General features: G+C 57.2%; 1 protein-coding gene across 19 annotated transcripts in view; it reads right to left on the minus strand.

Annotated features, from left to right (window-relative positions):
* The window catches only part of SCRIB (scribble planar cell polarity protein), a 92,399-nt gene that overhangs the window by 49,146 nt on the left and 19,496 nt on the right, over positions 1–23,757 (minus strand). For 18 of the 19 annotated variants that reach the window (XM_069882070.1, XM_069882059.1, XM_069882065.1 and 15 more), the window contains exons 4-18: positions 23,282–23,371; positions 22,544–22,600; positions 21,183–21,246; positions 20,498–20,572; positions 20,258–20,402; positions 18,833–18,951; positions 18,160–18,359; positions 17,292–17,458; positions 15,920–16,044; positions 14,228–14,353; positions 12,343–12,558; positions 11,138–11,461; positions 9,081–9,143; positions 1,139–1,228; positions 581–658 (exon numbers count right to left, since the gene is read on the minus strand). In XM_069882070.1, coding sequence (XP_069738171.1) covers positions 581–658; positions 1,139–1,228; positions 9,081–9,143; positions 11,138–11,461; positions 12,343–12,558; positions 14,228–14,353; positions 15,920–16,044; positions 17,292–17,458; positions 18,160–18,359; positions 18,833–18,951; positions 20,258–20,402; positions 20,498–20,572; positions 21,183–21,246; positions 22,544–22,600; positions 23,282–23,371 — 1,939 coding nt within the window. The remainder of the gene's footprint in view (positions 1–580; positions 659–1,138; positions 1,229–9,080; positions 9,144–11,137; positions 11,462–12,342; positions 12,559–14,227; positions 14,354–15,919; positions 16,045–17,291; positions 17,459–18,159; positions 18,360–18,832; positions 18,952–20,257; positions 20,403–20,497; positions 20,573–21,182; positions 21,247–22,543; positions 22,601–23,281; positions 23,372–23,757) is intronic. The other variant, XM_069882061.1, reaches the window with a different exon arrangement.

The following is a 23,757-nucleotide window of genomic DNA, read 5'->3' on the forward strand; positions in this document are numbered from 1 at the left end:
TTCACCTCTCAAAATCATCAAGACGCTGCTCCTGTTTGGAAGCAATTCTGCAGCAAAACACCGCACAACGCACACAAGATCCCAGGGGAGACCAAGTGCACGTTCCCTTTCGGATTTCATGGAATTATGAAGCCAATCCTGTGGCAACCACAGGAGCAAACAAGGCCGCTTCCAAAACTCCAGAATCTGATTTTCCTCATGTGCTGACAGTGCCTTATTCGACCTCTGCTGAGGTGTGAAGGACCAGAACATCTACTCGGACAAATGCCAAGGCCCCTGCTGTGAATTCGTTGGCTGCAGCGAGCGGGAGGGCATGAAATCCCTACAGACACCACACCAGATCACAGGCTGGTGCCCAGTACAGACCAGTTCTTCATAGAATCATGGAATCAGAGAACGGTTTGAGTTGGAAAAGACCTCTCAGATCGCCCAGTCCCACCATCTTCCAGTCCAACTCTTGCTTCTGGTGTTTAACCCGCCCTACAAACTGGCATGATGCAAATAAACCCCAAACCAGGCTGCTCCCTTCCCTCCAGAGCCATGAGAAGCTCTCGCTTCTTCAATCCAGCCAGGTCCTTACCTCCAGAAGCTTGTCCCCAACACGGACCCCTGCGTGGGCTGCAGGACCTTCTTCAGACACACGGGAGATGAAGATGCCCTGGTAATAAAACCATCATTCTATGACTCTATGATCATCATCATCATCTCCACACCCTCGACATTGTCATCCCCACTGCCGTCTTTTAACTGCTTGTTGGAAGAGGTGGAGCCTGTTCCTCAACCCCCTGGTGTGCGGAGAGGTCGCTCCACCTCGCTCCGCTTCAGGGAAAGGGGGAATCCCACGTCAATCCCAAACCCTGGATGTGGGAAGAACCCAACCACCTCACCCCAGCCAGGAGCGGGGAGAAAGAGGAGAGAAATCCCCCTGTCACGCTGCCCACAGGGAAAGGGAACGGCACATTCATCCTTTCCCAGCGAGTTGAGAACGTGGCATGGTTGGTGCCACCCTACGCGTGGAAGACAACCCCGTAATCCTTGCCTTGCGAGCCGGGACAGCTCGAGGGCTCTGGGAAAGCCCAGCCCCAGAGCTGATCCCTACGGACACGTGACCTCCAGCGCTGGAGAACCCAGGCCTCACCTCATCGTCGCCCTTGTAGGGCGTGGAGCCCTTGCCGCCCGCGATGCTGATGCCCAGCCCGCCCGTCTGCCGCACGATGGTCAGCATCAGCTGGAAGCAGAAGGACACGGTTACAGCTCAGCCTGGGCAGGGGAACCCCAAACACCTCGAGGAGCACGGGGTGACGGCTCCGAGAACGACCGCGAGGGTTCGAACTTCATCTGCCCCCATCTCACTTCCCTGTCTAAGCTGCGGCACCCGCGCCTCGAAGGCACCGAGGTCACAACAGAGAAATCCTTCCCCGCGGCTGCGCCCTGAACTGAGACCCAGCACCGTTTGCCTACAGCGAACACGTCAGGAGATGTTCACCACAAAGCAAACTGGGCAGCAGTGGGATGGGGCTGGGGACGGGGGGAGCGTTCCCATCGCAGCCCAGCTCTCCACGGGGCTCCCGTTGGGATGTAACCCCCTCCGACTGCCGGGAGACCACGGGTCGGTCACGAGGACGGCAGCTCTTCCAGAACTCCAGCTTTGCTCCAGCGATGGACACCACCGCCTGATTCTAGAAGAGCCATCGGCTTCCTCCAGCCGGCTCCTCCCTCCGCACAGCAGGCCTGGGGTCGGAGCTGTGCGATCCAAAGCCTCTTCCCTGCCTCCCACCTCTCCGTACCAAGAGATTCCCGCTTCCAACAGCAAAACCCGTGTTCATCTTGAGCTGAAACTGCCCACATCCAGGGCACCAGCAGGACCTGCTCACGCTGCCCCAGCCAGGAGAAGGAAGACAAGACGCGACAGGACACAGGGAAAGGAGTGGGACAGATGGGACTCTTGGGACCTCTCGGGGTCAAGGACCTGGGAGCTGGTAAGGTGACAGAAATGTTGATGGACTCATGAAGGACCGAGCTTGCTGCTCTCCAGGGGTCCCCACTCTGGAACCAAGCCCGGAGCGGAGAGCGGCTGCTGCAGAGGCTCCTGCCTTCCACGTCGGCTCCGCCAGCCGGAGATTTGGCTGTGCTGGACCCTCCCTCCCATCCTTCTGCCCGCCCTGCAAGGACTCAAGCATCAGCCTTGGAGCTTCACGTTCTGCTAAGTCCAAACCAAAACCAAAGCACCACAAGAAGCTAAAATGTGTTCCCTGCCATCCCCCTCGGGGCCCAGCGCAGTGGAGACCAGCTGGGGTCTCCGCACAGAAATCTCTGATTCCAGAATGACTAGAAGGGCATCAACCTGGGCGAGATCTGCAGACCGAGGGAAATCCAGGTATCGTTACACACGGATTACACAGCAAGACGGAGAAACGTGGTGGCCACAAACATGGTGATCTCATTGAGAACACACTTTAAACCTGTTCCAGATCAGACCAACACTTCCCCTGAGAAGAACTCTATTAGGATTGACCCCACAGTAACTGGCTTTTCTTCCAGCCTCACCAGATTTTAGCAACAACCTAACGATTTACAGACATGCTCAACACAGAAACCTCTGAAGATGCTGGAAATCTTGGTCTCTAGAGGATCAGAGAGCGTCCTAACAAGAGGATTCAGATACTTCTATGTTTCTTATGGAGTCCTCGGCACAGGAAGGACATGGATCTGTCGAAGCGAGCCCAGAGGAGGCCGCGGAGATGATCTGAGGGCTGGAGAACCTCCCATATGGGACAGGCTGGCAGAGTTGGGGTTGTCCAGCCTGGAGAAGAGAAGGTTCTGAGGAGACCTTAGACCTTAGACCTTTCCAGTAGGGAAAGGGCCTCCAGGAAAGCTGGGGAGGGGCTCTGGATCAGGGAGTGCAGGGATAGGACGAGGGGAACAGTTTTGAGCTGAAAGAGGGGAGATTGGGATGAGATCTTAAGGAGAAACGTTCTCCTGGGAGGGTGGGGAGGAAGGTTGCCCAGAGCAGTGGTGGCTGCTCCATCCCTGGAGGGGTTCAAGGACTTTGGATGGGGCTTGGAGCCCTTGATCCAGTGGGAGCCCAAACCATTCCAAACTTATTTAGGCTGGAAAGAAGATTTCAAACTCCCAAAGCTAATCGGTTCTCCCATCAATGCGGCGTGGGAAGAAGCCGAACTGGCAGATGTCCCTGGACACGACACAAGCCGAGGAAGGAACAACCCTGTTCCCTTCTCCGTTCAGCATTTCCCATCACATTCCAGCCTAAACCAGGGTGTTCTTTCCCCAAAGCGCATCTGTCCTCAGGTGGTTTCTGAGCTGCCTTGACTTCCTTGATGTCCATCCTGATTCTCCAGCCCTGCCGCTGACCTTCCTGGCTCCTCTCTTCCCCTTCTTTCCCCTCAGAGCAGGGATCCGCAACAACCCATCCCAGCCCTAACCTGCACCGAGCAGAAACCCATCCCCAGTTCCTCCCAGACCATCCACATCATACATGGAAAATCACTACTGGAGAAGAGGAGAGGTGCGAAAATGGAGAAAGCCACCACTTCAGCCAGAGCTGTCACCTCCCTGAGCTCCCACCAGAGACCATGGGGACACCTGTTTCTCATCTCATCCAGTGAGGTGGCTTCAATTCCCTCCCCTCTCCTCTATTCCAATGAAATTCCAGCAGCAGGCTCAGAAAACGCTTCTTCATCCAAAGCACAAATCAATCAGATCATTTCTTTCTACCAAATCCTGTGAGACTAGAAGGAACAAAAGGGATTGGAGAGACCAGAGAGCTCCACGGGGAGCAGCTCCCCTGGACATGGACAGCCCAGAACCCCTCGGCATCGGAATGCCAGGACCTGGGAAAACGCCAGTGGAAGGATTGTGCGTCTCGCTAAGTTCTGCACATCCAAATCCCCAAAGAACGTCCCTCACACCATCACGTAACCACCGCTTCCCACCCGGAGCCCAGGAACCCCTCAACAAGAGCGAGGGCACCTCGTGGCACCAGGAGCTCGGGAGCCAGGGGCTCTGACTCACCGGGAAAGATTAGAAGAGCTAAATCGGTCCGGCTTCAGCAAGGAACAACTTGAGAGGACACGGGGACAGGCTGAAAATATCCATGACTGAATGGAACATGAGGGAAAGAGTCCGGCCTGGCACAGAGCAGCCGGTGGAGAACAAGGGAAGAGGTCCTGGCGCTGATGCCGTTTCCTCCTCTGCTTGGGGGCTCTTGGAGTTACCAAGGGAGTGGAGACGTTCCTCAGAATCATGGAATGGTTTGGGCTGGAAGGGACCTCAAAGCCCACTCATTTCCACCCCTGTCCTGGGCAGGGACACCTCCTGCTGGATCAGGGGCTCCAAACCCCATCCAACCTGGCCTTGAACCCCTCCAGGGATGGGGCAGCCACCCCTGCTCTGGGCAGCCTGGGCCAGGGCCTCCCCACCCTCATCGTGAAGAATTTCCTCCTAATGTCCAATCTAAATCTTCCCCCTTATCCTATCACTCCAGGCCCTTGGAAAAAGTCCATCCCAGCTCTCCTGGAGCCCCTTCAGGTACTGAAAAGTTGCCTTAAGGTGCCCTCAGAGCTTTGTCTTCTCCAGGCTGAAGAACCCCAGCTTGATAGAGGAGAAAACATTCACAGTGAGCACAACCCTCCACTGGAAGAGCCTCCCCAGGGAGGTGCTGGATAATCCCACCCAAGTCCCTTTCCCACAAAAGGCTGAACCTTCCGAGGTCCCTTCCACCTGGGCTGTTCTATCATTAGATATTTCACCAATGAACTCCAGGAACAGGGATTGAAGAAGCTCCTCCTGCTCACGATGGGCACCCAGGTCTCCAGAGGGCTGGAAACGCCACAAGCCAAAGCACGGATCCCAAAAGGAACGGGGTTGTTTGAACCCTGGAAAGCGACAGAGTCCCTCTCGAAACGAGAACACTCAGCTTCTTAAAGAAAATCAAAACAAGCGTTGGACAAAGCCACTGAGCCTTGAGCCATCCCAGAACTGGACACACGACAGAAACCTGGACATAGAAGTCCTCCAGATTCAACTGGAACAAGAGACACGGAAACACGTGTGATTTCCTCCTTTGCTCAGCGCTTTAGAACTTTTCTTCTTCTTCTTCTTGATTCTTTTTGCTTGGTGAAACCTCATTTTGCACCATTCAGACTCGACTTCCACCTCGAAGCTCCCCTTAGACCAACGATTCCTCACTGCTCTGAAGGTCCATCCCAGGCTGAAATGACCAGAGAACTCACAGCTCTTCTAAAACCCATCCCAGGGTGCTGGCTCGCAGGAGGAATTGTCCTTCATTCCCATTCTGTGCCAGGAAGACAGCGTGGCAGGAGAGTTGGTCCAAGGGAACAGCGGGATAATAAGAACATTCCAGAGGCACCACAGTCTGGAGGAGAACGCTCACCATGGACCTTGATGCTGAGCATGGGAACATATGTGAGGAAGCTCAGGAGAATGAATTCATCCATGAAAAGGAACCACCACTGGGCACTGGAGTGAGTCCTGAGGAGGCCACAGAGATGATCCAAGGGCTGGAGAACCTCCCATACAAGGACAGACTGGGAGAGTTTGGGTTGTCCAGCCTGGAGAAGAGACCTTAGAGCAGCTTCCAGTAGGGAAAGGGGCTCCAGGAAAGCTGGGGAGGAGCTTGGGATCAGGGAGAAGCAGGGATAGGATGAGGGGAATGGCTTTGAGCTGGAAGAGGGGAGATTGGGATCAGATCTTAGGGAGAAATGTTCTCCCGGGAGGGCGGGGATGCCCAGGTTGCCCAGAGCAGTGGTGGCTGCCCCAACCCTGGAGGTGTTTAAGGCCAGGCTGGATGGGGTTTGGAGCCCCTGATCCAGTGGGAGGTGACCTTGCTCATGGCAGGGGGTGGAATTACATGATCTTTAAGGTCCCTTCAACTGAAACCATTCCATGATACTCTGGTTTTCCACCACAAGGTCTTGGAACTACTCCAGGGTTCTCCTCCTCCAGATTTTGTCCAATCCCTGTCCGAAGCAGAGAGATCTCCAGCCGGGACAGACATCGCGTTTTCCTGTTCCAGAAGCAAAAACCCGAATCACCGCAGAGCGTTTTGTCTAAATCCGGTGTCTCCTCCCTCTCCCTGATGAGAAGCTCCTCTCGCTTCCGGTTCCTCCTGTTTGAGAAGGCAGGAGAGGGAACCTGCAGGTGGTTCTGCATCCCTGGGGGAAATCGTCCCCGGTTCATCACCGGCTCCGTAAGGAAGCAGCGGGGCAGATGGAATTGGCAGCGACTGTGATGGAGAAGAGCAACCGCACAAGGAATCTGTCACTGGATAGGGAATCGTGATGTTGTACAAGGAGATGTCACAGTCCTCACCTCCACCCGCTGGAGGGAGAACACGAAGGCCCCCTCAGCTCAGCAGGAAAAGGTCACACAGTTGTTTGGTTGGAGAAGAGCTCCGAGATCAGTGAGTTCAACCATCCCTGTCCACGACTAAATCATTCCTGAGCACCTCATCTGCCTGACTTTTAAACATCTTTGGAGACGGTGACTCCACCACCTCCCTGGGCAGCCTCTACCCGGGCCTCACCACTCCTTAAATGAAGGAATTTTTCCCTAATATCCAATCTAACCCTTCTCTCATCCCATCACTTGTTGCTTGACAGAAGAGCCCAGAGCACGATGAGGTCTCCCCTCAGCCTCCTCTTCTCCAGGCTAAACAGCCCCAGGTCCCTCAGCCACCTCTCATAACCCTCCTTCTCCAGCCCCTTCCCAGCTCCATTCCCTTCTCTGGATGCGCTCCAGACCCTCAATGTCCTTCTTGGACTGAAGGCTCCAAAACCGAGCCCGGGATTAGTGATGTGGCCTCACCAGGATGACCTCCCTGGTCACAAAAATGCTCCTGTGGTGAGAAACTAAAGCCAGACAAATTCCAACAGAAGATCTGGCAGCTGCAATTCTCCGATTCCACGATTTCCTTGCACAACGGGAAGTTCAGTCACTTAAAGAATCAAAGGAGAGAAGGCAGAGCTGCATTTTTCCTAAGGCCGCGGGGCCCAGGTCTATCAGAAGGTTTGTTCTAGTGGAGCAGATGCTGGTGTCGTGATCCTTCTGGTGTTTACAAGAGAGGTTCCTTCTCTCCAAGCTGTACAAAATTAGACAAGGAACGTGACAGCTGCATTATGAACGTGAGCTGCGCAGTTCACGTGACACCAGGCTCTGCTCTGCGAAGGTCCTGCTCTGTTCACCTGCAACAGCTTCTCCTGAAGGACACGAAACCATCCCTGGAACAGCAGGTGGACGTCTTCTCTGGAGACCAAACCTTCCCCACGAGCTGCAGCCCTGGGAGGCACCCAGCGCCACTCCACTACAGAGAATCATGGAATCACAGAATCATAGAATCACCAGGTTGGAAAAGACCCATCGGATCATCGAGTCCAACCATTCCCATCAATCACTAAACCACGTCCCTCAGCACCTCGTCCACCCGTCCCTTAAACCCCTCCAGGGAAGGGGACTCAACCCCCTCCCTGGGCAGCCTCTGACAGGGACCAATCACCCTTTGCGGGAAATATTGTTTCCTGATGTCCAGCCTGACCCTCCCCTGGTGGAGCTTGAGGCCATTCCCTCTCGTCCTGTCCACTGTCCCTTGGGAGAAGAGCCCAGCTCCCTCCTCTCCACAACCTCCTTTCAGGTAGTTGCAGAGAGCAATGAGGTCTCCCCTCAGCCTCCTCTTCTCCAGGCTGAACACCCCCAGCTCTCTCAGCCGCTCCTCTTGTTCTCCAGCCCCCTCACCAGCTTCGTTGCTCTTCTCTGGCCTCGGTCCAGAGCCTCAACATCCTTCTTGTGATGAGGGGCCACCCTCTCCAGCCACCTCAGAGAAGCTCCAGGCTCTACCACCAGCTGCCGGTGAGTGTGGGAAGAGCCAAGGAAGAGGCAGGTGGGCTGATTCCTGACACCAGACCGAGGTTTCCCAGACCACGGCACCCGGAGGAGCCAGAAAACTCCACAAATGGGAGGTGACGCCCAACACGGGGAAAGAAGGGCCACCAAGAGGAAGGGCAAGAGCTACGCTCGGTTTTGTCTCTGAGCGACACAAAAGCCACAAGAAAGAGAAACGCAAGAGACGGGAACATTTCCCAGAGATCTGGAGCAAATCCTCAGGACACACCAAGAGTGGACAATGTCTGTGCCACGTCACGTTCCCCCTGGAGGGGATGCGATCCATCAGCTCTGTCCTAGAGGGTCTCCCTCCAAAGCCAGGACCCCTCCGGCTCTGTTCTACACCCGCGGGAACACAGAGGAGCTGAGCGCTGGGACAACCGGGGCAGGGCCCTCCTGCAGCGCCCGGTGCCGAGGTTCTGTCCCGAGGGATGGAGCTTTGGCACGAGCCGGATGCACCGACGCAGATGGCACCGGCACCCCAGCTTCCAGCTGCTGCCTGGAGCTGCCACCTGCTGCAAGACCCGCAAAGCGAGGAGGAAGTTGATGGTAGCCAGGGGATGAGCTAAGGGAGCAGGACACGGCGCTGAGGACCTCGTGGCCCCTTTCCGACACTCCGAGGGGCTGCACGTGACACCCCGGGGCTGCAGGAGCTGCGTGGATCGACAGCTCCAGGCCACCGTTCCCAGGCGACGGCACAGCATCCCCAGTTAATGCCCTTCCCTCTCCCTAGGGAGCAGATTCCTGAGTTCTGCTCCTTCATCCCAGAGGGTCATAGAATCACCAGCTTGGAAAAGACCCATCGGATCATCAAGTCCAACCATTCCTATCAAACACTAAACCACCTGCATTTATTCCCCTCCACTTTCTCCTTCCTCAACGCTCAGGAAGCGAACCTTCCACCTTGGCCCCCATCGGGGTCCACGTTCCTTCCTCTCCCTCCTGATCTGCAGCAGCCGCTCTCACCTCGGGCTCAGAAAAGAGGGAAGGGAGGTGAAAGCGGGGAGGAAACAACCACAGGGTGTTTGAGAACCGTCAGGTCCAGGAGGCACTTTGACCCCGAGAGCTCCGAGCTGCCCCTGCAGCACTGGGAGAGCCTGGGAAGGAAAGGAAGCAGAGGGAATGATTGGTGGCAGAGAGAGAAGAGCGGGAGTGGTACAGACCTCTTCCTCCTCAATGCGAGCAGGTTCAATCAGCAGATTATTGGCTTGATCAAACGACACCCCCTGTTAGGACAGGAACCAGCAAAGAGGCATGCGGATTAGTGGAGCGTCGACCAAACCCGCCACCGCCACCACCGCCACCACCACCACCACCCGAGGCCGAGGCGCTGGGGCAGCAGGCCCCGCTCGCGCCGCTCCGACACCACCCTCCGGCGCCTTCCCGGGGCTCGCGGCCTGCGGAACGTCGGCATCTCCAAGGCTGCGGGCGCCGAGAGCGCGAGGGGACACGATGAGCTGACTGTGCCCTCTGCCCCAAGTCATCCAGGGAGGGAGCAAGGGTGAAACGACACAGGAGAAGAGCACAAAGGGACCTCCAGCCACTGCGCAGAAGGGAAGCGATCCCGATCCGATCCCCAAACCAAACCACAGTGCCCCTCCTTGCAGAGGGAAGAGTCTCCGGTGAAGAGCGCATCACGAGGCACCCAGGGATCCCGCTCCCAAACGCAGGGAACAGTGGGATCTCTCTTGAAAACCAACTGGCTTTGCAAAAAAACTCTGGTTGAAGGACTCAGCGTCCCACACACTCTGTTCCCTCCTCCCTGAAGGCGTGGAGGTGTCCTAAACACCCTATCTCACCTCCTTCAAGGGATGGAGGTGTCCCACACACCCTATCTCACCTCCCTCAAGCTGTGGAGGTGTCCCACACACCCTGTCCCACCTCCCTCAAGGGATAGAGGTGTCCTACGCACCCTGTCCCACCTCCCTCAAGGTGTGGAGGCAGCAGAGGGACGCGACTCCCCACATTCCCACCTCTGGAAGCCGGGCACTCCATGGAGCAGGTACCCAACCCGGCCCCACCAAGAAGAACATCGGGATTTCCAGGCAAAGGCAACCTCTGACAGCACCAAACCTGTGGTCTCGGTGCCTACGTGGGCTCCACAGGGTTTGCTGATGCGTGAGCGCATCCTCGGCTCTGAATCCTCGACTAAAATGAGCTTTTTGGGGTGAGGGCACTTCCCAGGCACGGCAGGTGTTGGGTGGAGGGGACTCAGGAAGCTTCGTGAATTCTTAGAGCGGCAGCAACTCCTCCTTGTTCCATGAACAACAAGGAAGCTCCTTGCCTCATCCCTAGGGAACATGACCCAGGCTGCACCAGCGAGGAACTCCCAGAGAAAAAGGATCCAGAGCCAACATGAGTGCAGGAACCTCCTGAGTGACCCGAGCTCCCGCGTGGGGTGGGAACGATCCCAACAGCCTGGAGCGTGTGTGGATCCCACCAGCCCAGGGACCTCACCTGGGAGGACTGGGAGTGTCGGGCTGTGACGGAGACTCAGCCATGTCCTGGTCCCCTCACAAAACCAACACCAGTAAGAACTGGTCTGACCTCCTGCAGGGTCCCTCATCGCCATGTCCCTAATCCCACTGGAAGGATCTTCCTCCAGCAACAACCTCCCTACCCAAGGACGGTGATTCCACCGCAGAGGGCCGGGAACCTCCCCCCCATCCTGGCCCTGCGGCATAACCGGAACCTCCCATTCCAGCCCTGTGGCAAAACTCTGGAGCAGAAGCCTTCCCAGATGCCATCAGGTGGCACCCCGGCTGGGGTGGAACCGCGGGGATGGACACGCTCCGGTCTCTTCGCCGCATGCTCCCCCCTCCAGGAAGCACTGGGGCAGAAAGCCAAGTGCAAGCAGCCTGGAGCCTGGGATTGGATCCATCTGGGAATAAAGCATGTCCTGCTGCATGAGAGGTGCAACCACAAGGAGGCAGCTGAAAGGGATGGAAGAACTTGCTCCTGTGGCACCTGACACCTCGCACATGACAGGATGGGAATTGGATGCAGCACAAGGAGCCGGACAGGAACAACACAGAACAGCTCCTGGACAACCATGAGTCCCAGCAGGAACTCCAGCTCTCCTGCCCTCCTCATGTTTCTCCTGAAGCGGTGGAACCTCTCCTCAAAGCTTCCATCGGTACCACTGGCGCGGCTGCCGGTTCAGAGCAGCAGAAGTGGGGTCTGGCACCCCGCCGACCACCCCCTCCCCACCAGACCTCACCTTCACCGAGGGCTGAGCAGACAGAGCTCCGTTCTTTCTCTCATCCTCATCCCACGCTTCCTCCTCCTGGTCCTCGGGCTCCATGTGGTTCTTGCCGCCTCCCAGCTCCTCCTCCTCCTCCTTGGGGACCCCATCGCTGCTCAGCCCCTGCAGCAGCGCCACCACCGCCTCCGGCTTGGGCAGCTTGGTTATCTTGAAGTGTTTCTTGTAGTGGGGAGTGTCCTTGCGGATCAGCCGCTGTTTCTCCACTGGGAAGGGTCGTTCCTCGTCTTCATCTTCATCCTCACTCTGTATTAGTGTGTCCTCAGCAAAGTGCACCGTGGGCTGCAATGGCAAAGTCCCAGGGAAGCAGTGAAGCTCAGGGAAGAGCCATGCCCAGAGGCAGTGAGGAACCTGCTGTCCCCACCACCGGCACAGCCAGCGCTCCCGCTTTTCAGCTACAAAAAACGCAGGAACACATGGTGGAATTCCACCAAAAGTCATTGAATGATTTGGGTTGAAAGGGGCCTTGAAGCCCACCCAGTTCCAACCTCTGCCATGGGCAGGGACACCTCCCACTGGATCAGGGGCTCCAAGCACCATCCAACCTGGCCTTGAGCCCCTCCAGGGATGGGGCAGCCACAGCTTCTCGGGGCAGCCTGTTCCAGGGCCTCCCCACCCTCCCAGGAGAACATTTCTCCACAAGATCTCATCCCAATCTCCCCTCTTTCACCTCAAAACTGTTCCCCTCATCCTCTCCCTGCCCTCCCTGATCCAGAGCCCCTCCCTAGCTTCCCTGGAGCCCCTTCCCCTACTGGAAGCTGTTCTAAGATCTCCTCGGAGTCTTTTCTTCTCCAGGCTGGACACCCCTAACTCTCTCAGCCTATCCTTGTATGAGATGTGTTCCAACCCTCGCATCATTTCCGTGGTCTCCCCTGGACACAGGTGTCGCTTTCCACAGTGACTCCTTCACCCAGATCCATCTCCCATCATCTCCAGGGACTGAGAGCACCCAAACCTTTAATCCTGACTTCCCGCAGAGCCCGTCTGGCTCTCACAGCGTCCTTCCCAGTCTGCCATGGATCCACAGCCTCCTGGATCTCCTCCTCCCCGTGGCTTCCACAGCCTGGGCTTGCCCAAATCCCACTCAGTGCCTCCATTCCCTCTGGACCTAGCCAGTCCTTCCCGTTTTTATCCCATCCCTGCTGCAGCTCCTCAGCTCGTACCTCGTTGTATTCCACCTCCACATCTTCCTCCTCTTGCTCAGCTGCTTCCTTACGCTCCTCATCCACCCTGGGCTTCGCCTCCTTCTCCAGCTGCGGCTCAGGCTGCGCGTTCGGCCGGCTCCTCTCGCCTTCGTCTCCCCGACAATCAGCGGAGGCCGTGCTGTTGGAAAGGTGGGAATCCTCGCTGCGATTCGACGTTCCGCTCAGCCTCTTCTCCTGACGAGAGGACCGAAAACATCAGCAGGGAAACCCAGGCAGGAGACGGAGCGAGGCGAGGTGGATCCAGGGCCACCACAACCAGCTCCTCCCTCTGGCTGCTCTCCCTGCTTAGCCTAGATCCACCTGTTTCACCCCATCTGGAGGTGTCTCTTCCTAGGATCACGCCTGGAGAGCAAGACTCCTCCTCCGGGGATCCCATTCCCATCATAGAATCATAGAATCACAGAATCACTACGCTGGAAAAGACCCCCAGGATCATCGAGTCCAATCATTCCTATTAATCACCAAACCATGTCCCTTAGCACCTCGTCCACCCATCCCTCAAACCCCTCCAGGGAAGATGACTCAACCCCCTCCCTGTTCCCGCGCCCAATGACCCTTTCCGTGAAATATTTTTTCCTAATGTCCAGCCTGAACCTCCCCTGGTGGAGCTTGAGGCCATTCCCTCTCGTCCTGTCCCCTGTCACTGGGGAGAAGAGCCCAGCTCCCTCCTCTCCACAACCTCCTTTCATCGTTCCATATTGGGAATTTAGAGCCACCTTTTCCTCTCCCTGTTTATGACAAAGTGGCACCAACGCTCACAATTCTCCTCACGCCGCTCTCTGTGTCCTGGGTTAGAACGAGGGGGAACGGCCTCCAGCTGGGCCAGGGGAGGGTTACGTTGGATACTGGGAACAATTCCTTCATGGAAAGAGTGATGAGGGGAGTCCCCAGCCCTGAAAGGTTTGGAAACCACACAGATGTGGCACCAGGGGCCACGGTTCAGTCAGCACAGGCTGATGGTTGGACTGGATGAGCTTGGAGGCCTTTTCCAACCTCAATGATTCCATGGTTGCTCCTCATGCTCCAGCTCACTTAAGGGTGTCGATAGCCGGCTGAACACGAGCCAGCAGTGGCCCAGGTGGCCAAGAAGGCCAAAGGCATCTTGGCTTGGATCAGAAACGGCGTGGCCAGCAGGGCCACGGAGGTTCTTCTCCTTCTGGACTTGGCACTGGGGAGACCGCTCCTCGAATCCTGTGTTCAGTTCTGGGCCCCTCATCACAAGAAGGATGTTGAGGCTCTGGAGTGAGGCCAGAGAAGAGCAACGAAGCTGGTGAGGGGGCTGGAGAACAAGAGGAGCGTCTGAGAGAGCTGGGGGTGTTTATCCTGGAGAAGAGGAGGCTGAGGGGAGACCTCATTGCTCTCTCCAACTCCCTGAAAGGAGGTTGTGGAGAGGAGGGAGCTGGGCTCTTCTCCCAAGGGACAGGGGACAGGACGAGAGGGAATGGCCTCAAGCTCCGCCAGGGGAGGTTCAGGCTGGACATCAGGAAAAAATATTTCATGGAAACGGTCATTGGGCACTGGAACAGGCTGCCCAGGGAGGGGGCTGAGTCACCTTAAGGGACGGGTGGACGAGGTGCTGAGGGATATGGTTTAGTGATTGATGGGAATGGTTGGACTCGATGATCCGATGGGTCTTTTCCAACCTGGTGATTCTATGATTCTGTGATCTCAGCAGCCCCAGGTGACACCACACGGTGGATTCCAACCCTTGGGATCCAGGCAATCCATGCTCAGTCCCTTCTAACCCTTCCCAAAGGAAGTTCTTCCCAGCCAGCTCACACACGCTACCTCACCCTCCTAAGCTCCACTCCCTGTTCTCCGTTTCCCTGGGAGCCGCACTCACCTCTGAGCTGGGAGAATTGGGGCCCGCATCAGGCTTTGCGGCAAACGCCTCGCTGCGCCGAACCTCGATCACCTTCTTCATGACCTTCAGCTCACTGGGGTGCGGGGTTGCTCGGCGCTGCAAGCCCTGCCGGAGAAAAGCCCTCAGCGCCGGAGACTCCACAGCCCGAGCGAGCCGGCACACACAACGCGTTATCGGTGCCGGAGCTGATCGGATCAGATCGCGGCCTCTCCGTGCACCAGGCTGGGAGCAGGAGGCACAGAGGCAGAGAACTCCACTGGCCTGAGAAGCTCCACAGGAGCTGCCAGTGAAAGCTCACAGCCCAGAAACCACCCATGTCCTGGGCTGCACCCAAAGCAACGTGGCCAGCAGGAAGGGAGAGGGCTCTGCCCCTCTGCTCCGCTCTGGTGAGACCCCACCTGAGCCCTGGACACATCCCGCTGGATCAGGGGCTCCAAGTCCCATTGAACCTGCCTTGAACCCCTCCAGGGATGGAGCAGCCACCACTGCTCTGGGCAACATGGGCCAGGGCCTCCCCCTCCGCATCATGAAGAATATCTTCCTAATTTCTAGTCTAAATCTTCCCCCTTCCAATTTAAAGTCATTCCCCCTTATCCTGTCACTCCACGCCTTTGTGAAAAAAACCTCCCCAGCTTTCCTGGAGCCCCTTTCCCTACTGGAAGCTTCTCTAAGGTCTCTTTTCCAGGCTGGACAATCCCAACTCTTCCAGCCTGTCCTCGTACAGGAGGTTCTCCAGCCCTTGGATCATCCCTGTGGCCTCCTCTGGCCTCGCTCCAACAGCTCCATGTCCTCCCTGTGCTGAAGGCTCCAGAGCTGGACTCGGGGTCCAGGTTGGGTCTCACCAGAGCGGAGCAGAGGGGCAGGATCCCCTCCCTCCCTGCTGCTCCCACGGCTTTGGGTGCAGCCCAGGACACGGGTGGTTTCTGGGCTGGGAGTGCACATTGGTGGCTTCTGTGGAGCTTCTCCTCCCCCAGCACCCAAACCCTTCTCCTCAGATCTGCTCCTAACCACATCATCCTCCATCCTGTACTGAAACCATGGATTGCCCCGATCCGGGTGTAGGACTTCACCCTTGGCCTTGTGGAACCCCATGAGGTTCCCCGGTGGTGACACCACTGACTGTCGGGATCTCTGGGGCGTAGGAACGCTCTGGGGTGGGTCAGCAGTCACAGTCTGGCTCCCTGGGATGGCCTCCAAACTCAAATCCCACAAAGGCGCTCAGGGAATTCTCCTTCGGACCTGACTGTTTCCTCAGGACACCAAACGCCCTTCGAGTGCAGTTCCAGCTCTGCTCCAGGAGCAGGCAATGGGAGGAGTGGGAACAGCCTCAAGCTGCACTAGGGGAGGGTTAGGTTGGATCTTGGGAGCAATTCCTTCAGAAAAAGGACTGTCAACCCTTGCAGAGGCTGCCCAGGGAGGTGGTGGAGTCACCATGCCTGGAGGGCTTCAAAAAACACGTGGTCACAGCACTCGGGGACAGGTTCAGTCAGCACAGGCCGTCAGTTGGGCTGGAAGAGCTGAGAGAGCTTTTCCAACCTGAACAATTCCATGACACAGTCTGTGTCTGCAGCAGCTTTACAGGCTGAGAAACACCACAGCTCCCCAACTCCAGAACAAAGGCCAGACCGTGCCTGTTCCCGTGCGGAGCCAAAGCCTCCAGAAGCTCCTTACCCGCCTCTCCGCCCCAGACTCCTCTTCATCGTCTCCTTTGGGTTCATCCAGGAACTGGATCACACTGACTCTGGTCAAATTGGTGTCTGTCCAGCTCTCGTCCACGCCGTTCTGCAGGAGATTCTCTGTGGAGAGAAAGAGAGAACATGGTGGGAGATCTCTCTGAGTGAGGAGGGCTGGGGGCTTGAGTGGAAGATGCCATCAGGGCACATCTGCCCACGGAATCAAACCCTGGAGGCCCTGAGGACAAAGGACGGAGCCTCCAGACCTTGTCACCTCGTATGCCTCCCACCAGACCCTTCAAGAAGCACCAAACCCCTTTACCTCCAGCATTCCGTACCCAAGAACCAAGGAAAAAGGTAGGACTGAGGCACAAATCGGCATTAGGGACACAAGAACATCATCCTGACAGGAGTCAGACCTTGACCATCAACTGCTGTTGACCATGAACTACTTGGTCAACCGATAAAAGCAGAAGACTCGAGGACTGGCCTGCAGCAAATTTGCAACGCTCCAAGCTTTGGGAGGAGTGACTGGAAAACTGCTTGTTGGAAAAGGACCTGAGTCTGCTGGTTGACAGCAGCTGAACATGAGCCGGCAGTGGCCCAGGTGGCCAAGAAAGCCAGTGGAATCTGGGCTCGGATCAGCCCCGGGGTGGCCAGCGGGAGATAAGCAGTGATCATCTCCTTGCACTCAGCACCTCAAATCCTGGGCTCACTTTTGAGACCCTCACTCCAACAAAGACCTGGAGGGGCTGGAGCATGTCTGGAGAAGGGAACGGAGCTGGGAAGGGTCTGGACAGCAGGGGCTGTGGGAGCGGTGAGGGACCTGGGACTGCTGGAGAAGAGGAGACTGAGGGGAGACCTCCTGGCTCTGCGCAGCTCTGAGAAGGAGGCTGGAGCCAGGCGGGGTTCGGGCTCCGCTCCCCAGGAACAAGCAATGAGAGCAAACAGGCCCCTGTTGTTCCAGGGGAGTTTAGGTTGGATATTGGTAATGATTCCTTCATGGACAGAGCGGTGAAGCCCTGGCCGAGGCTGCCCAGGGCAAGGGGAAGTCCCCAGCCCCACAGGGGTTCAAAATCATGTGGCCGTGGCACTTAGGGACAGGGTTGTTGTCACCAGGGGGTTGGACTGGATGAGCTTGGAGGGCTCTTCCAACCTCAGTGATCCCACGCTTCCCTACCACTTGCAAAGCAGCAAGTTCCCAGCTTTCTCCACTGCTGCTCAGGAAGCTGCACGGGGCAGTTGGGACCCGGAGCTGCTCCAGGATCCAAGGATCGATCCGGTCAGGCAGAGGGAGGCGTGCGGTCCCTTCCCTGCCACATTCCCAGAGCACAGGGACCGCAGGCAGCTCACAGAGCGCAGGATCTCACCTAGGCTGGGAGACGGCTGCTGCGGGAGCAGGTAGCACGTCAGGACCTTTTCTCCGGTCTTCTCGTCGTCCTCCGTCTGGAATTTCAGCATGGGCTGGGACTGGTTCTCCGCCAGCCACAGGGCTTTCAGGTTCAGGTTTGTCAGAGCAAATGGCAAGTGCTGCAGCCTGTGAAAGCAAAGAAGGGATGTCGAACCGACCTGGAAAAGCTGGAACTTCATCTCAGCTCCAGAGACAGAGCCGAGGCACCACGGGTTCCTCACTCCTCGGCACTGCAGCAGCACTTCTGGGCCCCTCCCCACAAGAAGGATGTTGAGGCTCTGGACGAGCCCAGAGAAGAGCAATGAAGCTGGTGAAGGGGCTGGAGAACAAGAGGAGCAGCTGAGAGAGCTGGGGGTGTTTAGCCTGGAGAAGAGGAGGCTGAGGGGAGACCTCATTGCTCTCTGCAACTCCCTGAGAGGAGGTTGTGGAGAGGAGGGAGCTGGGCTCTTCTCCCAAGGGACAGGGGACAGGACGAGAGGGAATGGCCTCAAGCTCCACCAGGGGAGGTTTAGGTTGGACATTAGGAAAAAATATTTCACGGAAAGGGGCATTGGGCAGTGGCAGAGGCTGCCCAGGGAGGGGGTTGAGTCACTTTCCCTGGAGGGGTTTAAGGCACGGGTGGACGACGTGCTGAGGGACATGGGTTAGTGATAGATGGGAATGGTTGGACTCGATGATCCGATGGGTCTTCTCCAACCTGGTGATTCTATGATTTGTCCTGGAGCCTCCTCTGGGCTCTCCAAACCACACTGCCTGGGCTCAGCGTGGATCCAGGGTCTCCCGACACGCACCAGGGCTCAGCCTGGGCCTGCAACCCCACTGCTCACCTGTTCCCGGCCACGTCCAGGACGTGGAGCTCGGTGGTGTTGGCGAGCTCCGGCGGCAGCAGCGCCAGGCGATTGTCGCGCAACGACAGGACATTCAGGTTGGCGCAGCCGCCAATCTCAGCTGGGAGGGATATCAGCCGGTTCCGATCCACATTGAGGTTCGTCAGCTTGGCCAGCTTGCCTAGGGACTTCGGAAGGGCCTGGGAAGGAGGCGGTTTGGTCATCACAAAGGATAAGAGCGGCAGAGGGAAGGTGGAAAGGCACAAAGCCCTCTGTCTGGGGGTGGAAACGCTGCCCACTCTCCTAAAGGTCTCACTGCAACCTTGGGACAAGACGTTCCCTCAGGCTCACAGGTCGTTTCACACTAGCTCCTCACCTCCCACACTGCACACTGGGAACGGCATTTCTACTGGATTGGGACGCCCTGGCCCAGAATGTCTAGAGAAGTCATGGATTCTCCATCCCTGGAGGTGTCCCAGGCCAGGCTGGATGGAGCCTGGAGCCCCTGATCCAGTGGGAGGTGTCCCTGCCCATGGCAGGTGTGGAACTGGGTGGGCTTTGAGGCCCCTTCCAAGCCAAATCATTCCAGGATTCGATGAACCCAACTGAGAGGATGGGACAGGATCCCCGGCAGCGAAACTGAGCGGCGCAAGAGGGGCTGCTCCACGCTTACCGTCAGCATGTTCTCCGTCAGGATGAGCTCCGACAGATTTTCACAGTCACCAATTGACTCTGTCACCTCTGTCAGCCGGTTCTGGTCCACCTTGAGGATGGACAGCTGCTTCAGCTGGCCTGGACGGGGCGACAAGCGAGGTGTGAACCGGGACACAGAGATAAGATGGCATCCTACCCTCATCTGGCTGATAACTCCTGTCAGAAATCCTGGAACCTTCCTCCTCACGAGACCCCTTCATGGGTTTCACTTAAGCACGATGGAGATCAAGAATCTGAACTGATCAAGAACCTGAACCTGAATTCATCCTCATGAGCTCTGCTCGCCAGGATCATCCACTGGGCGAGGCCAACAGGATGGGGTTCCACGATGCCAAATGCTCTTGGGTCACAACAGTCCCATGCAGCTCCAGGCTGGGAGAAGAGGGGCTGGAAAAGGACCTGGGGTGCTGGTCAACAGCAGATAAACATGAGCTGGCAGTGGCCCAGGTGGCCAAGAAGGCAAACAGCATCCAGGATCGGATCAGCCATGGTGTGGCAGGATAGGGATCACCCCCATGGACTCAGCACCTCAAATCCTGGGCTCACTTTTGAGTCCCTCACTCCAACAAAGACCTGGAGGGGCTGGAGTGTGTCTGGAGAAGGGAACAGGGCTGGGAAGGGTCTGGAGAGCAGGGGCTGTGGGAGCAGTGAGGGACCTGGGGCTGCTGGAGAAGAGGAGGCTGAGGGGAGACCTCCTGGCTCTGCGCAGCTCTGAGAAGGAGGCTGGAGCCAGGTGGGGGTCGGGCTCCACTCCCAAGGAACAAGCGATGAGAGCAAACAGGTCCGTGTTGTGCCAGGGGAGTTTAGATTGGATATTGGGAACAATCCCTTCATGGACAGGGCGGTGCGGCCCTGGTCGAGGCTGCCCAGGGCAGCAGGGAATCCCCAGCCCTGCCGGGGTTCAGAAACTGTGTGTCTGTGGCACTTGGGGACAGGGTTGTTGTCACCAGGGGGTTGGGCTGACGGTTGGACTAGATGAGCTTGGAAGGCTTTTCCAACCTCAGTGACCCCACAATTCCATGATTCCATGATTGTAACTGTTTCCACACTCACTGACTGTGCCCACCAAGCCCCAACACCTCGTTATGTCCACACTCACCTGAAGGTTTAGGCTGAACGTTAGGAAAAAATTTTTCACGGAAAGGGTCATTGGTCCCTGTCCGAGGCTGCCCAGGGAGGGGGTTGAGTCCCCTTCCCTGGAGGGGTTTAAGGGACGGGAGGACGAGGTGCTGAGGGACATGGCTTAGTGACTGATGGGAATGGTTGGACTCGATGATCCGGTGGGTCCTTTCCAACCTGGTGATTCTATGGTTCTCTGAAGCCCCACCACGAGTGCTGCTGGAGCAGCAAAGTCCTGCCTGGCTCCCCATCCCGCACTACTCACCGATCCCGTCCGGAATACTTTCCAGCAGGTTCTGCGACAGCAGCAGGTCCGTCAGCGCCACCAGCCCGCTGACCTCATTGGGCAGCTGCTCCAGCTTGTTCTCCGACACATCCAGGCAGACCAAGCGGCGGAGATTGCCCAGCTCCTAGGAGCAGAAAGGAGACACCGTGGCTTGCCGGAGCCGCCGAGGAAGGCAGCGAAGCGGAGAATCCGTGGCACAGGTGTGTCCCAGGTACTCACCGGGGGCAGAGCCGAGAGCTGGTTCCGGTCCAACCAGAGCTCACGCAGGTTTGGCAGCGCTCCCAGAGTGTCCGGCTGGAAGAGAGCAGGACAGTGACGGCATCAGAGCCTTCCCTGATCGTGGAGCCACTCTGGGACGTTACAAATCACTGTCATGGCTTTCCCCCGTCCTAGAACCCTTCCAGCAGGGAAAGGGGCTCCAGGAAAGCTGGGGAGGGGCTCTGGATCAGGGAGTGCAGGGAGAGGAAGAGGGGAACAGTTTTGAGCTGAAAGAGGGGAGATTGAGATGAGATCTTGTGGAGAAATGTTCTCCTGGGAGGGTGGGGAGGCCCTGGATAAGGTTGCCCAGGGAATCTGTGGCTGCCCCATCCCTGGAGGGCTTCAAGGCCAGGTTGGATGGGGCTTGGAGCCCCTGATCCAGCGGGAGGCGTCCCTAGAGTGGAACTGGATGGACATTGAGGTCCCTTCCCACTCAAACCACCCCATGACTCCATGATTCTATGAAGACACGAGGAGAATGTTATGCTGGAAAGAGCAACCAGCCCATGGTGGGCAGATCGGAATCTCCCCGCATAACCTGAGGATCTGTCTCTTTGCCTTTCTGATGACGCCCACCTGCTCCCACAGCAACGTGGGGTTCAGCCCCTGCCAACCACCTCACCCCCTCCCCACACCCCTCACCTACCAGCACCTCCAGGTCATTGCCTCCAAGATCCAACTGCTCTAACTTGACCAGGAAGGAGAGCGAACTGCAGGGTGCGGGGAGTGGAGCAGGGAAGAGACAGGGGGAAAAGGAAGGAAGAAAACACGGAAGGTTAGCATCTGGGCCACACGTCTCAGAAAACACACCATTTCTGATGACAACCCTGACCTTTCGCAGATCTCCTCCAAGCCAGGAGGCTCTGGGGAGCTGCCATCTCTCCCAAGCCCGGCTGCCAGTGCCAGGGATTGGAATTCCACGGCCCAGCAGCCCCAGAGCAGCTGGTTTCCTCTCTCTCCGATCTCCCTTCTCCCTCTCCCACCATCAAACAGTCGCTTAGGACAGAAAATGAGCCACGTCCTAACCCTACCACCCGTTCTCGGAGGGAGACAACAGGAGGGAGCCAGCAGGACAAGATACTTGGAAGCGAGGGCAGCGGAGCTGCAGGGAGCACTGGGAATGATGGTCAGGAATGAGGGTCAACAGCCTCGATTTCCCCAGATGGGGCAGCCATGCTGCTTGGAAGGCAAGGAAGGGCACAATGGTTCACAAGGGGGCGAGAGGTACAGACAAGCGGCTCCCTAGGTGAGATCCTGCACGGAACCACAGCTGGTGGTGCTCCAAGGATCTCCTGAAGCCCCTGATCCAGCGGGAGGTGTCCCTGCCCATGGCACGAGGTTGGAATTGGTTGGGATTCGAGGTCCCTTCCAACCCAAACCATTCCATGACCAAAAAAATACATCTTCAGCTGTATTCTGCTGCTCTTCAAACTGGGAACTTCACTGCCAACAGAGCTGTCCCCACATCAGGAAATCTTCCTCTCTTTCCCAAAAGAATCCGTCACCTGTTCCACCTCTCCAGGAAAAACGGCCCCCACCACCTCCAGGAAAAATGGTTCCCACCATCTCCAGGAAAAACGGTTCCCACCATCTCCAGCAGCTTCCTTGTGGAACCCTGTCTGCCCCAAAGCAATCCTGACGCAGAGGCCGAGTACGGACCCTGAACGTCCTTCCCTGCTCTTCATCTCAATCAAGGGAGGTGGGAGTCACCATCCCTGGAGGCCTTTAGAAGCTGAGGTGCTTAGAGAGATGGTTTAGTGGTGGACAGGTATGGTTGGACTTGATGACCTCAAAGGTTTTTTCCAACCAAACGATTCTATGATTGACTATGTGGTTCCCTCTCTCTCTCCCTCCTCAACCCAACGTGCTGAAATCTAGCAAGACGAAGCAAACTAACGAACGCCTCGAGCCCTCCTGGGCAGGAGCCTGCGCTGCACAAACAGCCCTGGAGGAACCAGTGAGGATGTGCAGGCAGGAAGCTCCTGACGCCACCAACGAGACACTCACGTGGGGAGAGTCTTCAGCAGGTTCTCACGGAGCTCCAGAGTCACCAGGTTTGCCAAACTGTGAGAGGAAAGGGAGTGAGAAAGCCAGATTGACCGAACAGGGTTTTGGGCTACAAGGAGATGCCGCTATCCCGCCCCTCAGGGCCTCCCTCTCTCACACGTGAGTGCAGGAACGGACATGGGGAAACACAAACCAAAGCGGATTGGAAGGAGCTTCGGATGGAGGCAGCTGCTTACGGCAGAGCCTCGGGGAAACAGCACTGCACCCAAACTCAGGACGGGGAAACGGGGACCCACGTAAAGGGTCGCCCAAGGAGGTAAAATCCCCCTACGTGGACAGGTAAATCCCACGGGAAAAGCCCTGGGCACTCTGCCTCGGCCACGCTGGCAGCAGAATCATTTCAGCGTCACCAACTCAGCTCCCTGTTTGGGAAGGGGCAGGTGAGCACCCAAAAACCAAGGGAAGATGGGATTTGGGAAGCCCAGACGGACTCCTCGCCTGTCCCACAGACCACAGAGGAGGAGAAGCAGCAGAGACCAGGCAAGGAATCTTTGCTAAACGCCACCTTTAAATGGGAACACGGCCTGGAGGCGCTCGCACAGCGTGTTCGGAACAGCAGCGAGCGTAAAGGGGACGGCGGGCTCTCCCCTCCATGGAAGAGGAGGCTCTTCCTCCTTCTCCTTCTCCTTCCTCCCCCTCAGCCCTCCTCGCGGCCAGGAGGATGGGGATCATACTCACTTCCCAATGTCATTGGGGAGACTCTGCAGGGACACGTCGTTCAGGGCCAAGTGTCCCAGGCTCCGCAGCTGCGTGAAGCCCTCTGGAAGCCTGTGGAAGCAGGAGAGAACAAAGCACCATCAACTCTGGGCACAAAAGAAGCCCTCAATCCCTCGCACACATCCCAAAAAAAGCCCGTCTCATCCCTATTGGTCCCAAGACGTGGAAAGGAGAAGAGCAGAAACCTTGTCTGACAGAATTACAGAGCGGCTGGGGTTGGAAGGGACCTCTGGAGATCATCTAGTCCAACCTCCCTGCTAAACCAGGCTCACTGCACAGAAGCATGTCCAGATGGGTTCTGAATATCTCCAGAGAAGGAGACTCCACAACCTACCCGAGCAGCCTCTTCCAGTGCTCCGTCTCCCTCACAGCAACAAAATTCCTCCTCACGCAAAGATGAAACCTCCTACATTCTATTTGGTACCTGCTGCCCCTTC

The sequence above is a fragment of the Phaenicophaeus curvirostris genome, unplaced genomic scaffold, assembly GCF_032191515.1.
Source record: "Phaenicophaeus curvirostris isolate KB17595 unplaced genomic scaffold, BPBGC_Pcur_1.0 scaffold_75, whole genome shotgun sequence".
Lineage (NCBI taxonomy): Eukaryota > Metazoa > Chordata > Aves > Cuculiformes > Cuculidae > Phaenicophaeus > Phaenicophaeus curvirostris.